The 16342-nt window shown below is 41.5% G+C and overlaps 1 protein-coding gene across 2 annotated transcripts; it reads left to right on the top strand.

Annotated features, from left to right (window-relative positions):
• The first annotated feature begins 1575 nt into the window (after window positions 1–1575).
• Window positions 1576–16194, top strand: kitb (KIT proto-oncogene, receptor tyrosine kinase b). 2 transcript variants are annotated; one of them, XM_028418223.1, is made up of 21 exons: window positions 1576–1820; window positions 3261–3536; window positions 3627–3911; window positions 5610–5749; window positions 6027–6195; window positions 6406–6595; window positions 6667–6782; window positions 7446–7560; window positions 8260–8447; window positions 8849–8955; window positions 9596–9722; window positions 9806–9910; window positions 10504–10614; window positions 11144–11282; window positions 11386–11450; window positions 11531–11622; window positions 12911–13033; window positions 13320–13431; window positions 13633–13732; window positions 14274–14379; window positions 14481–16194. In XM_028418223.1, the coding sequence occupies exons 1-21, from the start codon at window positions 1745–1747 to the stop codon at window positions 14622–14624; spliced, it is 2886 nt and encodes a 961-aa protein (XP_028274024.1). In that variant the 5' UTR covers window positions 1576–1744; the 3' UTR covers window positions 14625–16194. The 2 variants fall into 2 exon arrangements, with proteins under 2 accessions (XP_028274024.1, XP_028274017.1); XM_028418216.1 differs by having other exon boundaries at window positions 11383–11450.
• Window positions 16195–16342: the final 148 nt, after the last annotated feature.

Here is a 16342-nt window from a genome sequence, read left to right as displayed (position 1 = left end):
GGCATCTTAAAGTAAAAAGTAAAACATGTATGAAAGTGATGTTCTGCTTCTGTTCCAGTTTGTTTAGCCTCTTTTTTGCTGTCATGTGCTGAGAAAGGCATAAACAGCTGTAGGGCGATGCAGTGAGGTTAGAGATCAATCATATGTGTAACAAACACAACAATCCAAGCATCTCACATATTTCTCTGGAGCAACAGGAAACACACAGACACACACACACTGACACAGAACCAACATATAACCACACACACTTAACCATGCAGAGCCCAGGCATAAAGTGAATAAAGCAGCTATTTGTGGTTTCTCAGCCTCCAGGAGAAACTAAAATTGATTTAAAATGAAAGTTCCTTTTTAACAGTTCACCTTTAAATGCTTTTGTCATAAACTGGAGTGTGTTCATTGACAGGTTGTTTGTTACAACATGCACTAAAACAACCTCGTTCGGACCTTTGAGGCTTCTGTTTGTGAACATGTCCTGCAGAAAACCACATTGTCGACCACTCTGTAGAACAGTTTTTTTTTGGAATTACAAAAACACATTCATGGGAGAAGAATAAAGACATTTATTAAGATAACCAGCTGCATTTGGGACAGTTATATTTAGTGCAAATGTATTTAGAGTGGTGGAGGATAAAGTCAGACAGATATGCACTTTTCATGATGTTTTCTTTTAGTGGTTTTCATCCAGCAGTAAAGCCCTTGTCACCTGTGTGCTGTGGGACATTTCCAACATGCCTGAACAGCAGAAACCACAAAATAAAATAAAAAACAAATGTTTTAAAATGTTGTGCCTAATAACTTACCAAAAACGGTCTCATGTATCCAGGATGACCGGATAATTTCTGTAAAACACAGAAGGCCTAATAAATGGATGGATTATTAAGCTTCATGCGTCATCCCTCATAAGGTTATAAACAGCCCCACTTCCAGAGGATCCGTGTCATGATAACTGAGCAGCAGGAGTGATTACAGCAGCTTTTAAGACATAATCATGTTCATATGGACACCTCATGGCGGTTTGTTTAAATTGGCACACAATATAAATCCATCCAATCTAAACGAGAGAGAAAGAATATACAGGAACATCCAATCCTCCTCAAAATGACGCGCCTCCATCCTGAGAATTGTTATATTCGTTTTTAGATGATTAAATGTGAGAAAAGAGACACCACTGTGATGTTGATTACTGGAAAACCTGAAACCGCAAACTGAATGAGCCTCTGCAGGGAAACTCCTGCCAAGCGAGAGCTGTCATCGCCAGCAGCAACACCAGGACTTTGCAGTCAAAGAAATGTGAGGAGAGTTTAATACTTTTTAAAAAAAACAATTCAGTGATAATTAAAAAAAATATACTTCTTGTTTATCCCAGTTCACCATGGCAAACAATTGTAATGCCTTGTTTTTGTTTTAATAGGAGACGCTGAAGATGTCAAAGACCGTTTTTCCTCTCTATAACAGACTCATCACCTTGGCCGCTCTCCAGCCAATGCGGGGCAGAAAGGAGTGGCAGGGATCCAGATCAGGGAGGAGAGGCGCTGCGCTGTGTCTTTAAGCTCCAGTCACTTCCATCAGGAGGGGGGAGTCGCAGCCTGCAGGATCATTGTGTTTGTGTGTGCGCTCATTATCATTACGCTGGATGGGACCTGCCGCTCTGCTCTGCGTTAACAGCCTATACACGCCGGATAGGAGCTGCTATATGCAAAGCACGGCATGTCCGCGCTTGAAACGTACGGAGTAGAGTGAAATGCTTCAAACCGGCCCGATGATGAGATGCTGCTGGGTTGTTTTTGCCTCATATTTTATCTCGCTGCCACTAACAGGTAAGACAACAACACTTTTAATGTTGTTTTTGATGTTTACAGTTATCATTACTGACTTTTTTGCCAGCAGCTTACTTTCATACGTTGTTAGATCTCATCAGTACTTCTGCTATTCATATCAGTCTGCGGCTTTTCAGACACCTAAAACGCGGTTCTGTCTCCCACTTCATGTTCTGTTGTTCATTTTCGCTTTTAATTCAGGTCTAAACAGCCGTGGAAAGCAGCGTGCGTCATTGCGCATGTTTGGCGCAGCTTCCCTACACTGTTTCCTGAAACGTGTTTGACCCAAAGTGCTGTTTAACGGTTCTGTCTCATAAACCTGTCAGCTCAACCCGCAGATCATATCCGGACTCATTTGCATATAGAGTAGAGCCTGCCTACCGCTTTGTGGTATACGCAGGAGATGCCTTTGGGCTGACTCTCCACCGGGCAAGCAACAGGTGTGTGTGTGTCTGTGTGTGTGCGCGTTTTGTTTGAATTATTTATCCCACAGAAATGAAGGGATTAGGTTGTGCGTCTTACCGGCAGCAAATACACAAAGAAAGACACACACACACACACACACACACACACTTTAACCCTGCAGCATCTTGACATCTAACAGCTCCCAATGAAAGCTCTGTGTTTACAGCAGCCTCGGGTTTTGTGTGTAAACTTTTGCTTATCCAAACGACCCTTATTCAAGCTGCCAAAGCTTGAAACCATGCTCTCCTCACAGCCTGTAAAAACCCACAGATTTAGATATTGTGGTAAAGGGGCGCCTCTTTTACTGTTGGAGCTTCTTTGGAGCCTGAAGGCACAACAGTCACATGAAGATCCTGTTCCTGAAATGGCTTCTATCATGTGGAGAGCTACACCAAAAAAGAGAGAGAGAGCTTGAAAGAAGAAGGAGGAGGAGGGTGAATGGAGGGGGTTAAATTGAAACTAAAAATGTTAGTTTAGTTGATTCATCTTAAGGGAATGGATTTACATGCCTTTAATGCATGATTACTCAGCGGCTGGGCTGCTCATAATTATTGATTGTTCAATTGAGCTGTGGTGTTTGATAGCCCTCTCTGCTGAGGGGCTCTGTGCCAATCAGAACTTCCTATTTAACCATCACAGCACTCTGTTCATTTGATTTTTATGCACTGAAAAGATCAGTCAATCAAACACCAGCAGTGTTTTGTTACTGCTCCTCAGTGGTGAGGACAAGATGCTGTTCTTTGTCTCCTTTGCAAATATTTTTAGGTGTTGATCTGCCAAATACAAAAAGTGCCTGTAGACAGTAATAATCTGACTACCTAAACATTCACAGACCTACCTTTCTCTCTCTTCACAAATTATCCTTAATTTCTAGAGTTTATAATTCATCTATATTACTATCAGCAGTGTTTTACCTTTAGGCCAGCATATTAACCCATCACAGCATTCACAGCCATACTCTGTCCTCTGTTTCAGTGTGGAGCGAGCCAGTCATCTCCCCCAGTGGGCCTCATATAGTAGTTCCCAAGAGGGGCAAGCTGGAGCTTCGTTGCTATGACAATGCCACAACGCCTGGCCCCCCATCCAGGTTAAGGTGGCAGAGAGAGAAGGCTCGCAGGCTGGAGGGAGAGGTGGAGGAGGGTGGAGTGGCCTATGTCAGGGTGCCAGCAGCGCAGGCCTACCACATGGGTCGCTATGTGTGTGTCAACAACAGCACAATGGAGCACAGCTCCGTCTATGTTTATGTAAAAGGTGGGTGGGGTATGACGTAGGTAAGAGGCTGCAGCATCCATTAAACCACATCTATGACTTCACACCTTCTTCTTTCTGTCACCACTTTAGACCCCCAGAATGCTTTTCAGCGCACCATGGTGAACGTCATCCTGGTGCGTGCTGGTGAGAACTGCACCATCCCCTGCCTTGTGACTGACCCCGAGGTCACCCTGCTGGCTTTGGAGACCTGTGATGGACGGCCTTTGCCCCCTGGTATGAGTTATCACAGCAACCTGCAGCGAGGTGTCATCATCAGCAACTCGAGGGGGGAATATGAGGGCTGTTATGTTTGCGTGGGACAGCTTGGTGGAGTCAAAGTGGTGTCGAGCCAATACACTGTGGATGTACGACTCGGTAAGTAAGAAATGCGAAGCACAGGGAAGATCTGTAATATTCTTGTTTCCAGAAACTAGGATTCCAAAACCATTTCATACCAGTGTCCCATATGGCATTGCTGTACTAAATTTGTCTCATGGGTGTTAATGAAGCTAAAGGCAGAGGAAGAGAAGAGATGGAGTAACTGGGAAAAAACAGTATCCATTCAGTGGAAGATAAACATTGGTAGTGATAAAATATGCATAGACACAGCTGGTGTTTATGTGTCCTGCTGTCAGGATGGCTTTAATAACCTGACACACCTGATGATTTGTAACACATCTGGTGAGAGCAGCAGACTCTCATCTGTCTATCACAGGCCTAATGGTCCACTGTTAGATCCAAACCACTGCTGTTCAGATAGCAAGTGCATATAGTGCACACACACACACACACACACACACACACACACACACACACACACATATATATATATATATATATATATACATATGTATATATTGAAGTCTGGAAGATGGTTTATTGATCTTAGGATGTCATTAATTGAAAAGTTTGTACAGTTTGTTGTTTCACAGACATTGTAAAAAAAATCCTCTGTTTTAACTCCAACTATGATCTTTTCCCAAACAACTGTGGCACCTAAACTCTATTGACATGAATGACAAAGTCAGCAGTGGGTTAATGCTAACACTTACCCCATCTGCTCTGTTTGTGGTCTTGTCTTTATACTGTCACACATCAACCCAATTGGCCCCTAATCTGTCATTTATGAGTGAGTTTGAGTTGCAGCGTTAGCCTTGGTTGACACCTCTGAGAGGGAAAAGGCTGGATAAAAATTGCAGTTTCACCACTAGTATTACTGTTATAACATGTTTGCTTCACAATCCCTCCTTCAGCTGTGATTCATAACTACCTATGCCAGCATCTTGTTGAAAAATTCAGAGCCTCGTGAGTGAATTTAAGACAAGATATCATGGCTGGAAAATTCTGTTGCTGTATTAATGGCCAACAAGGGATATATAGTATTCTTTTGAGCTGTGTGCATTATATTAAAATAAAATGCACCACGAAAGCCATTTGAATTGATCTTGGAAAGTGATCATGTTTCTGTCTTCTGCACTGCATCAGCGTTCTGGTTTGCAATGGAGTTTGCTATGGAGTTCTAAAAGGAGACAGGCTGTGGGGAGTTATGGCATGGTGTCCTTTTGACTGATGGAGAGAGGACGAGGGAGAGAGAGAGAACAGAGACGTGAGGGAGGGAGGCAGGGTGGAGCAGAGCTGAAGTGAACAAAGCTTTGTAACAGAGCATGAAAGCTGTGTTTGGGATAAATAGAATTACCGCAGCAGCAGCAACACAAGCAGCCGAAGTGACGTCTGCAGGCATTTAATCTTTGAAATTAATCATGCAGCCGGTGTGGCGATGAATGTTTGCATATGTATACTAGACTTGTCATGAGAGTATAAACATGCTTTATGGTATTTTGTGTAGTAATGCATTCCTTAACGCAGTCACACACCCACAGGGTCTCTCTATTTGGGTACATACACATATCATGTTTATTTTAGATAATCCATGATAAATTGATAAAAAGATAAAAGGATTCATACCAGGACTCAAAAAAATAAAAAAGTCTCAGTGGATATTCATATAATAATAGTGGCTAGTGCACCTCATGTAACAGTTTGTATTGTTATTGTCTGCATTTCTTTACCCAGTGCCAGAAGTGCGTCCTGTGATCAAACTGTCCCAGAGAGACACGGTCATCCTGCGGAAAGGAGAGCAGTTTGAGCTCACGTGCAGCTCCTCCAATGTCAACCCGGACTTCAGTCTCAAGTGGGCCTTCCCTTCAACAGCGGTGAGATTTATTAGGGAGGGATTTGTTTGCAGGTCAAGACCCACCTACATGACAAGCACAAACAAGTCAGCACAAAGTCAATATTTCAATATCTGTCTCTGCTGTAACGGCCAGTGAAAAAACAGATATATTTTGCTATGGTGCAGCACTTTTACATAAAGAGCTGTGTCTCATCGCCAACAGGCGGAGACAATAGTTTGGCACTGTAGATTTAAAGTACGATACACTGGTTTGTAAAGGATGTTACAGCTGTTTTAACACATTTTCTGCTCTGCAGCATCCATTTGAAACCCAGACCTCGCACATCCTGCCTGGTTCTCGTGGTTATCAACGTGCCACATCACTCTTGATCCCAGCTGTCAATCAGTCAGACTCGGGCGTTTACCGCTGCTATGCTTACAATGAGATCGGCAGCACGGATGCAGCAGTGAAGCTGGACATCTGCGGTAAGTGTTAAAGTTGGATTCAGGGGTTTATTTGTTGAACTGTCAGGTAGATGAAATTCCCTGCAGAGTGGTTGTAATGTATTTGCATAGTATGCAAATCAGGGGAACATTTTATAGCTCGAAGTGTGTTATTGTAAACTGCCCCTATCATGACTTAGCAATAGTCCACATTTGACCAAAACACAAAACCAGTGCACTCCTGTTCTACAGATCAGGGATTCATTACCATGTTGGGAAGTCCAGGTCCAGTCCAGGCCCATGTTAAAGAGGGAGAGAGTCTGAGCCTCAGAGCAGAGTTTGTGGCCTATCCTGCACTGACCTCACTGTCATGGTCTTACAATGGCGAGCGGGTCCTTAACACCACAGAACACGTTATCATCATCCACCGCCACAAATACAGGTACAGTACTGTACAGCATAGTACACATCTGTACATGTGTTTTTAAATGATATCAATGTTTGTTTCATCAGATACACCAGCGAGCTGAGGCTAGTGAGGGTTCTTGGCACGGAAGGTGGTATCTACAAATTCTCAGCCAGTCACGAAGATGCATCAGTCCATCATTCATTTCACGTGTACGTCAACAGTAAGTAACCCCACACTCAGAACATTGCCTAAACATCAGAATCAGAATCAGAATCAGAGTCGTGTTTATTGCCATGTAAGTGAAGGGAATTCACATTACTAGGAATTTGCCTTAGTGATTTGTGCATACATAAGAACATATAATAATTAACATGAAATAAGATAGAACTAAGATAAAATTAAGGTAAATAAACTAAAGTAAGGCTAAATTGACATGGCATAACAGTCATGACATAACAGACATACAATGAACAGAAGATAAAATGAGTGGCGGTTATAATGGCATAGACCCTTATATGAACGATTGGAACAGTGTAATAATCTAATAATGTCCCACATGGGTCGGTGAGGTGGTACTAGTGTACAAGTAGTGCAAGATAGAGTAAACAGTGCAAATAGTCATCAAATCCTCATACAGAGCAATAAAAATAAACTATACTATACATTAGTTAATGCACAAAACCATAGAAAGAACACAAAACATTCCATGATCAATCATTTGGCTCACATAATTCTGGGTGCTGACGCATATGACTGACACAAAATAATATTTTGTGTTAGATACAATACAAATTATTGGCTTGTTCTTTAGTTTCTTGGCACTTTAAGCAATCATCAAATGTATTTAACATATATGTCCTCTGTCTTGTGTTTTCTCTGCAAGGTAAGCCTGTTATTATTGCCCAGGAAGGACCTGTTGATGGACAGGTGCGGTGCATTGCTGCAGGTTATCCGGTCCCCAAGATCAGCTGGTACTTCTGTGAGCTGCCCCACACAAGGTACGTATATGAGGAGAGCATGTCACTTCAGTTCTTACTACATTTACTGTAGCTAACACAGAAAGAATAGAATGATCAGTTAAATTGATAATATGCATATAAATATATACGTGCACTGATGAAAACTAGTACATCCAAAAATATAGCAGCAAAGAATTTGAATTTAAATGTTACTTACATCAGTTTGATCTTCTCAGTTACATGTCATGTACACTAATCTCCTGCATGTCTCAGCTTCTTTGTCTGGCAGTTCCTCTGAGAGCAGGAGATGCTCAAGGGAGCTTAACAAGTTGATAAACAGGTTTATGTTGTTTCATGGCTGCGTTAACATTCATCGAAGGAAAAAAAATGACAGTTGGTCACCACAAAGAAAATGACACTGTGAAGCATGGTGAAAATGGATTTATTTTTTATGATGATATTTGTTATCGATAGATAGAAATTAACATTCAATAAAGAACAGAACCTTATTTACTATTGACTTTCACCTCTTTTTTTGGTTTAATGCCAAACTCTCTCAATGACAAATATTACCTTAACCTTTCATTATTTAGAATAACAATCGTACATGCAGTATTTTTTTGGAAATTAGGTCCCAAGGGACCTCTGTCTCATAATTTTCTAATTACAGATCCTTAACCTTTCTATCTAGAATAAAAACCAAATTAGCGACCTAAAGCAACTTTATCTTCGCCACAGGTGCTCACACCTGCCTAATGCCACCCAATGGGAGACTCCAGAGGTGTCCATGCTGACAGAATCAGCTTTTGGCAAAAGTGAGGTGGAGAGCAGACTGAATGTCAGCAAGGAGCATGCTCACTACCATACGCTGGAGTGTGTGGCCTTTACAGAGGAGGATGAGGCCTATATACTGTTCTCCATTAGTGGTAAGACACACACATGTACACTCTATAGATTATATAGATAAAAAGCAAGCTTAAGCGTCTGCAGGCTGAGATGAGGCGGAGGGGTGTTTGTGTCACGTTCCACCAAAGATGTTAGAGTAGTACACACAGACACACAAACCCATTGACCCTGTGTCTATGGAGGCCAGGTGTGTGGTTACTGGTGGACACAGATTGAATAAGATTAGTGCATGCTGACTATGCAGGCTGGGATTATATGGCATACATGTACTAATCCCTGTCACACAAACAAACACCACTGCAGCAGCTGTCTGTCTTAATGGTGGAGGAAGAGGATGTGTGTGTGTGTGTGTGTGTGTGTGTGTGTGTGTACCTAACAGCAGAAACTTCTTGTAATGTGTTTTTTCGGTGTGTATTCTCAGAGCGTGTCGTTCCCCATAAGCTCTTCACACCTCTTCTAACTGGCATGGTGGCTACTGGCATCTTACTCAGCCTCATTGTGGTGGTCTTGCTCTATAAATACATGCAGGTAAGAGTGAAGATAAACTGAACACACCACACCATTAGTGCGAGTGAAGTAGGGTTGTAAATCACACAAATCGAACAAATCTATGGCCATCAATCCCTTTCAAAGCCACAGATTAGTTTTAAAATTTATAGACATAGATGTTAAATTCGTCACTCAGCACTGATGTACAGTTTGCGTAATAGAAAAGCAAATGGATTCAGTTATTTCTGGCAAAGGGCCCATTCTCATTTACTAATGACTCATGCCTCCATCCTGTTTGGAGTGTGTTAAGGTTGGAAGAAGCATCTTTCTTGATAACGATACTCTGCAGAAAAGACTGGAAGTCTGTGCTTTTTGATCAACATGAATAGATCCTAATGAATTAGATCTGAATCAATCAACTATTCAGAGTGCACACTAGCTGTAGTTAAAGGTTTTTTTCACATTCCAATCACACCTCGAACCATTAATTTATCCCCCTGAGAACGCTGCTTCTTTTGCACCCAGATGAGTCAGACTACTTAAAACTAGTCTGTGCATCTGGGGGGGGGGGGGGGGGTCTAGACACAGACTGACAACTGAAATTTAAACTTAAAAGAAATGTACATTAGATATGAGTGGTCCAACAGCTGATCCTAACATCACTTTACTCTCCAAACAGAAACCAAAGTTCCAAATCCAGTGGAAGGTCATTGAGAGTATCCATGGCAACAACTACACTTATATCGACCCCACCCAGCTGCCCTACGACTCCAAATGGGAGTTTCCCAGACAGAAACTACGCTTTGGTAAGACAACGTCTATGTGTGTGAAAATGTCCATGTTGAAGTAAATATTCAGTGATGAAGTATTGGTGTTTGTGCACACACAGGTAAAATCCTGGGCTCTGGTGCTTTTGGAAAGGTGGTGAGGGCCACGGCGTATGGACTGTGCTCCGCCGACACCGTCACAACCGTCGCTGTTAAGATGCTAAAACGTAGGTCTGCAAATGTCTGTGTACTTTCACTCAGTTCCTGCACTTGAAGTGTAACAATACCACATGGGAATTTCATGTTTTGCTGCCCTCTCTGGTGTAAAAGTTTAAACCTGGGTTATGTTGTAAGACAATAATCCATTGTTTAGGTGGGGTAGGTGTAGCCCACTCATTGATACATCTGTGTCTGCATTCAGTGCTCCCCCTCTAGGAAAAGTCACATCAGTGGTAATCTATCTTAGCCAGCATCATTTATCAAATTAAGAAAATAGTTAATTGTTGTGTCTCTTAGATTAGGTTTCGACTAATCTGAGTGCAGACATTTAATCAGTGGCCAATGATGCATTTCTCTTGGTCACTGCAGCTACTCTAGCAGCCTGAAAACTTGCTTTTGAGGTCTAAACTAGAAAATGATTCATTAACAAAATATTTGTGTAAATGAAAAAAACAAAAAAATGAAAAGCTCAATGTTGAGAACCACTGATCTAAAAACAAATAACTTAATATAACACAGCTACAAGTAAAACTTTATCTTTACACTGTTGTACTTTAGCTTCTTCCATTACTGTATTGATATTGTGATGATGTCATCTCAGCCAATGCTCATTCCACGGAGAAGGAGGCACTAATGTCAGAGCTGAAGGTTCTCAGTTACCTTGGAAACCATGTGAACATCGTTAACCTGCTGGGAGCCTGCACTGTCGGAGGTGAGAGCAGCCGTTATCAACGAGCTCAGTAGGAAATGTTTGGAGTCTGTACTCCACTGTGTACTCCAGCTTTATTATTGAATCCATTGTTGTTATTAAGCATTTGTCAGGTGCTGACTTGCTGCTGAGCCATCCCACATTATTCCAAGTACCATCGAGCGCCAACATGAAGACGTGATGCAGTTTGACTCGTCGCAAATTTTCTGTACAGCTGATCAATATTATCTACGTGTCTAGACTTCGCTATCGATTATAATGCAGCATTTTTGATTGGACTCCACACAAGTATGCATGAGTGTGTTATTAAGAGATAGTTATCGAACGGTGACACAAATTGTTTCAGCAGAAAAATATTGATCAACTCGTAAACTTTATTTTTGGCATCTGCACACTTGTCGTGTGTCGTCAGGCACTGAATGAGGTTTAAATCCATCGAACACGCCATCTTCTGCTCGCTTTCATTGTTATATGCTGGCATGGTTTACAAATCAGTGACTGAGGGTTTATTTTAATCTCTGTATCCTGCCAGGACCAATTTTGGTGATCACAGAGTACTGTTGCTATGGTGATCTCCTCAACTTCCTGCGAAGAAAAAGAGGGTGCTTCTTAAACTCCCAGGTTGAGGATGGTTACTATCGCAACATCTTGAACCAAGCAGAACCTACAAGGTGCGTACTGTAGGCATGTGTGTGTGTGTGTGTGTGTATGTTATATATGTGTAAAGTCATTAGTTCTAATACTTAGAAGTGCGTATCTGTGTGTACACAGCAGAGAGGTGACTGGTACAGGATATATGCCCATGCGTCCATCTGAGAAGGAAAGGTCTTCCCACTCAGGTACATAGTCGCTCACTCTGCATTTTAAACCACACTACACCGCTCCACTATTCAAAGCTGACAGTGCAATCCTTACCTAGATGACATAGAGGAGCTGTCTCTGGATGCTGAAGACCTCCTCAGCTTCTCCTACCAGGTTGCCAAAGGAATGGAGTACATTACCTCTAAGAATGTAAGGCTTTTACAGACTGCATTAATATTTATGGAATAGTTACAGGACAGATTTAAAAGCACTGCAGCTCGTTTATTAATCATGTTATGGCTTTGGTCCTATTCATGTCATCAGCTAGTCAGAAATGTATTCATATTATTATAGTACTGCACATATACCATATGCAACCAGCCACCTCATGACCTGAAAGCTGCTATATTTTTTATTTTATTTTATTGGCTCACTCAGGGCTGCATTTGATTTTTATTTGAAGTACCCAGTCGCAAACACAAAAAGGCAAAAATGATTAACAAAGCTGAGCTTTACGAAACCAGAAAGTCCAAAAATGCAAAGCAAAATGACAAGTTTGAAGAGTTTAAAGCCAACTAAGTACAAAAAAGATTTAAAAAAAAACAGGAACCAACCAAAATCAAAAACCCACTGGGGCTAACACTGGATAAACTGACAAAGACAAAGGGGAGCACAAGACTTACACATAGGGAGTAACAAGACACAGGTGGGGGAGGTAATTAACAAGTAGGGAAACACAAGAGGAAGTAAAGCAAAGAGTAACACAAGGAAACCACACTTTGATCCTGCAGGGGAAACGGTTACATTACAGCAGCCCAAAAAAGTGACAGAATACAAAATGTCTCACAAGTAAAAATATAAAAAGTTAAAAGCAGAGTTGCGATGTTAAAAATGCTTGATAATCAAAACAACATAAAACAGTGAATCAATAAATAGTAAATAGTATTTAGTGCAACATTTAGTGCACATCAAAAAACACAGCTAAAGTAAGTTTTACTAAGATTTGTCTCCCCTAAGTTAATAAACTTTGATTAATAATAATGATTTAGTTTCTGTAATGACACAGAGTGTGGTTTTGACCACAGCAGATTTGTTCTTCACAAACAGGTGGCCGAGCCAACCAAACTGCCCAGCTGATGACATGTTTTTTTTATTAAACTGTGTGAAAAACATCTCCAGTCACACTGGAGTTCACACAGAACATACATTTGCATGTTTTTTTTCCACCAAATGAATATGAACATGAGCTGCTGGAACTAAGACCTTCAAACTGTCTCATAAACCTCTAACAGGAGCATCCAGTGCTCCTCTACACTGTTGACAGTTTATGTTAAACAAAGTGCTTCTGCAGATTTTAGGTTTTTACAGTTTGTAGCCAGCTTTACTGGCACCACCTCATTTAAATGTATACGTGCTGTGAGTCACTCATTCACTGCAGAAACCAGTTACAGTATCAATACTAATTTCCGTGTTTGTTTTTTCTTGTGTGTGTGTGAAGTGTATCCACAGGGATCTTGCAGCCAGAAACATTCTGCTGACTCACGGCAGGGTGGCGAAGATCTGTGACTTCGGCTTGGCACGAGACATCACCACCGACGCCAGCTATGTGCTGCGGGGAAACGTGAGTCTGTCTGTCAGTCGGTCTTTGTCTCCCCTTCATCCTTCCCTGCCATCCTTTCTCCCTTCCTCCTTTGCCTCTCTCTCTCTCTCCCTCCTTTGTTCCCTCTGTGTGTCGAGAAAGGAAAAACACCCACGTCTCCTTCTCTTTCTGTGCCTGAACCAAAACAATGAATGTAGTATTTAGATGTGAAGCCACTACAGACTTCAATATACTCCATGGGAAATATTGAGATACTTAATGTTTGTGTCAAAGACAAGAGGGGTCATGTGTGTCCTCTTTCCTGCAGGCTCGTCTGCCGGTTAAGTGGATGTCTCCAGAGAGTATTTTTGACTGCGTCTACACCTTTGAGAGTGATGTGTGGTCCTACGGCATCCTGCTCTGGGAAATCTTTTCTCTGGGTAACATTTCCAGTCAGAGAGACATTATTATCTTCCATTTGAGCTGACTGGGAGCCTGATTAGAGGCTGTGATGATGCTCCAGAGCTGCAGCATCACTTAGTGGAGTGAACCATATTGATGTCATGTGGCACCAGTGAAGTCAGGACAGTTGTATAATTATCTGTGATTGTGTCAGTCCTTTACTGTTGTTGATGTTGTAGGTAACAGCCCGTACCCTGGGATGCAGGTGGGATCTGCATTTTATAGGATGATACAAGAAGGCCACAGGATGAGCAGGCCGGAGTTTGCTCCCATTGAGATGTAAGAGCCTTCTGGTGCTTACTTTTCTTTTGTGTGATAAACAAATTTTGGACAGTGTCTGTTTCATACAGATTTATCAATGTCAGCTCAGACAAACTGTTTGCCTGATGCTGGGCAGATTTGTTACAATAACAATGAAGAACAGTGCAGCTTGAGGCACTTCTGAAGACAGCAAAGATGGCTGTGTCACATGTTTTGTTGTTCTGATTGATTGCAGGGCCATCCAACTGTGCCCAGAAGCACACAAATGCTTTGACTGGTTAACATTTGCATAAGTCTGCTGATGCCATGCTGACAAGAAACAAGACATGTCAAGAAAATTGTGATTGTGACAGTTTTTCTGACATCTGACAGACCAATCAATAACTCCCCATATTATAATACTGGGTTCCAAATAATGCTGCTCCATAGACAGATGCCACATGTGATTACGGTAGTAGTGCCTGCTGGATTCTTTGTGTAATGTGGGCATCACATCTGTACTTAGAGGGTGCTGTAATGTTTTCAGATGTAGAAACTAATCCCAGCCTCACCTGTGTAGATATGACATGATGCTGTCCTGCTGGAACCGCGATCCTTTGAAAAGGCCTTCCTTCAGAAAATTGGTGGAGAGGACTGAACTCCTGCTGTCAGAAAATACCAAGAATGTAAGTATTTTGTCTGTCACACTGAGAGCTCATATGGCATTTATTGTTTTGTAAAAAAAACCTCCCTAAAACATAAAACCGATGTCACTCCTATCTATCAGGTGTATCTGACGCTGAACAATGTGCCAGGTCCTCCTGAGCAGCAGAGGGCGCCATCACGGAGGCTGAGCTCAGTCTGCAGTACAACAGCTCCCACTCAGCCTTTACTGCAGAGTACAGCTGATGTCTTCCAGGACTATGCCTGACATGCACACAAACTCCACCACTAACTACATATTCACTGAAACTAATTCAAACGCTGGCCTTCCTGCATCTCTCATACACACACACACACATACTGTGTATATACTGTAAAAGCCTGCACTGGGCTCTCAGCCTCTCTCTACTTTTCCCATATTGATCTGTGTGGTGGTATTTCAGGTGCACATCTATATAAAGCAGAATCCAACCATCAGGCACAGTATCACCCATCAGCAGTGGGAGAAGCTCTGGCTCACATTCAGCCTTAGATAACCATTATGTGTACATATTCAGCAGAGGGAGATGATCTCAGACTGAGGGACGGATAAGTACAGCTGTTGCTGCGATGGCAATATGTCTTTGTGTAAGATTTATTTTCCATTGTATTAGACATAGTTCAAGGAAATACATATTTTCGTGTGAGGAGCTGTATGAGAACATTGATACCGTCAACAGGTTGGAAAAAAGGGGAGAAATTAGTCTCAAAAAGGCCTCTGTTACTTTTGAGTGTGCAGTTTGTCAGTGTAGAAGTTTCCACTTATTTACGCATACACTGCACTGACAGTTAATCTATAATTAACAATGTAAATATACGTATATGGTTTAAACAAAGCCTGCTGACTGTTCAGCCAGTCCAGAAAACCAAGTTGATTGCTGAGCCAACGCTGATGTGTTGGGGGGCTGTTGTGTGTACATTTGCATGTTTCAAATTGCTCGTTATTTATGTGTAAAGTCAAAACATGTATCTGTGAGTTTGCGTAAAAATTAGTCACAATTATTTTGTACTTGAGATTAATTTCTCTCCAAAGTGGACAGCTGGCCGGTACAGTAACAAAATCTGCATACCAGCATTTCCAAAGCTTGTGTAAGCATCAAGTTGTGTGCGTGCTAAGACAACAATTCTCATCTACTCTCACCTCTCTGTGATAAATGTTGCTAAAAGTCATCCCCTCTTATCCAAATAATGATGTCCAGATCAGGCCAGCTTCACATTTAAAGGGCAGATGTGATAGTGGTATCATTCTTCTCATCTACCTCTCAGCAAGACACTTTCACAAAATGTCAAATTATAATTTAGTCATTGTCACTGGATTGGTGAGAGGTTGATCATTAAAGCATTTTTTAAAAAGACTTCTCTTCCAAACAAATGAGCCATAGCTCTGCTCAAATCAGCATCTAAGCCTGAAGAAATAAGCAAAGCCATAAGTCACCTGACTCCCATCTGTGTGCTTTAGCTTTAAATACTGTGACTTATTGAAGCCTGATGGTGTATTGCTGTATGTACTTATGGTTAACTTTAGTCTCTTTAGCTAAGGCATAGTGGCTGAGGGATTTAGGACTGACTGTGTGCTTTTCACTTGATTTATGTCAAACTTGTATGCAATGTAAATACAGTAGAAATGTGCCTTTAGATTTCCTTTTTTTAAATACTGGATGCATTTGTTGTGACTTTTGTTGGTGAAAGAGTGAGAAAAGAGAGCTTCTGCTCTCTGCTTTTGAGGTTCTTGCAGTTTTGATACAGTGTATTGACTTGTGATAATAAAGAAAGTACCTGTGATGGTAGAACCAACCACACAGTGTGTGTTAGCTCTGTCGCTTTCTGTGCACAGTAGTGCATAATAATAGGAGGTCACTTCGTGGCAGTTTGTTTTTTACTGTCCACTTTCATACACACTCATATTTACACTCATTTATTTGCCACAAACTACATTAGAGGATAATA

The sequence above is a fragment of the Parambassis ranga genome, chromosome 1 (assembly GCF_900634625.1).
Source record: "Parambassis ranga chromosome 1, fParRan2.1, whole genome shotgun sequence".
In the NCBI taxonomy this organism is placed as follows: domain Eukaryota; kingdom Metazoa; phylum Chordata; class Actinopteri; family Ambassidae; genus Parambassis; species Parambassis ranga.
This window is presented reverse-complemented; position numbering and strand designations above follow the sequence as displayed.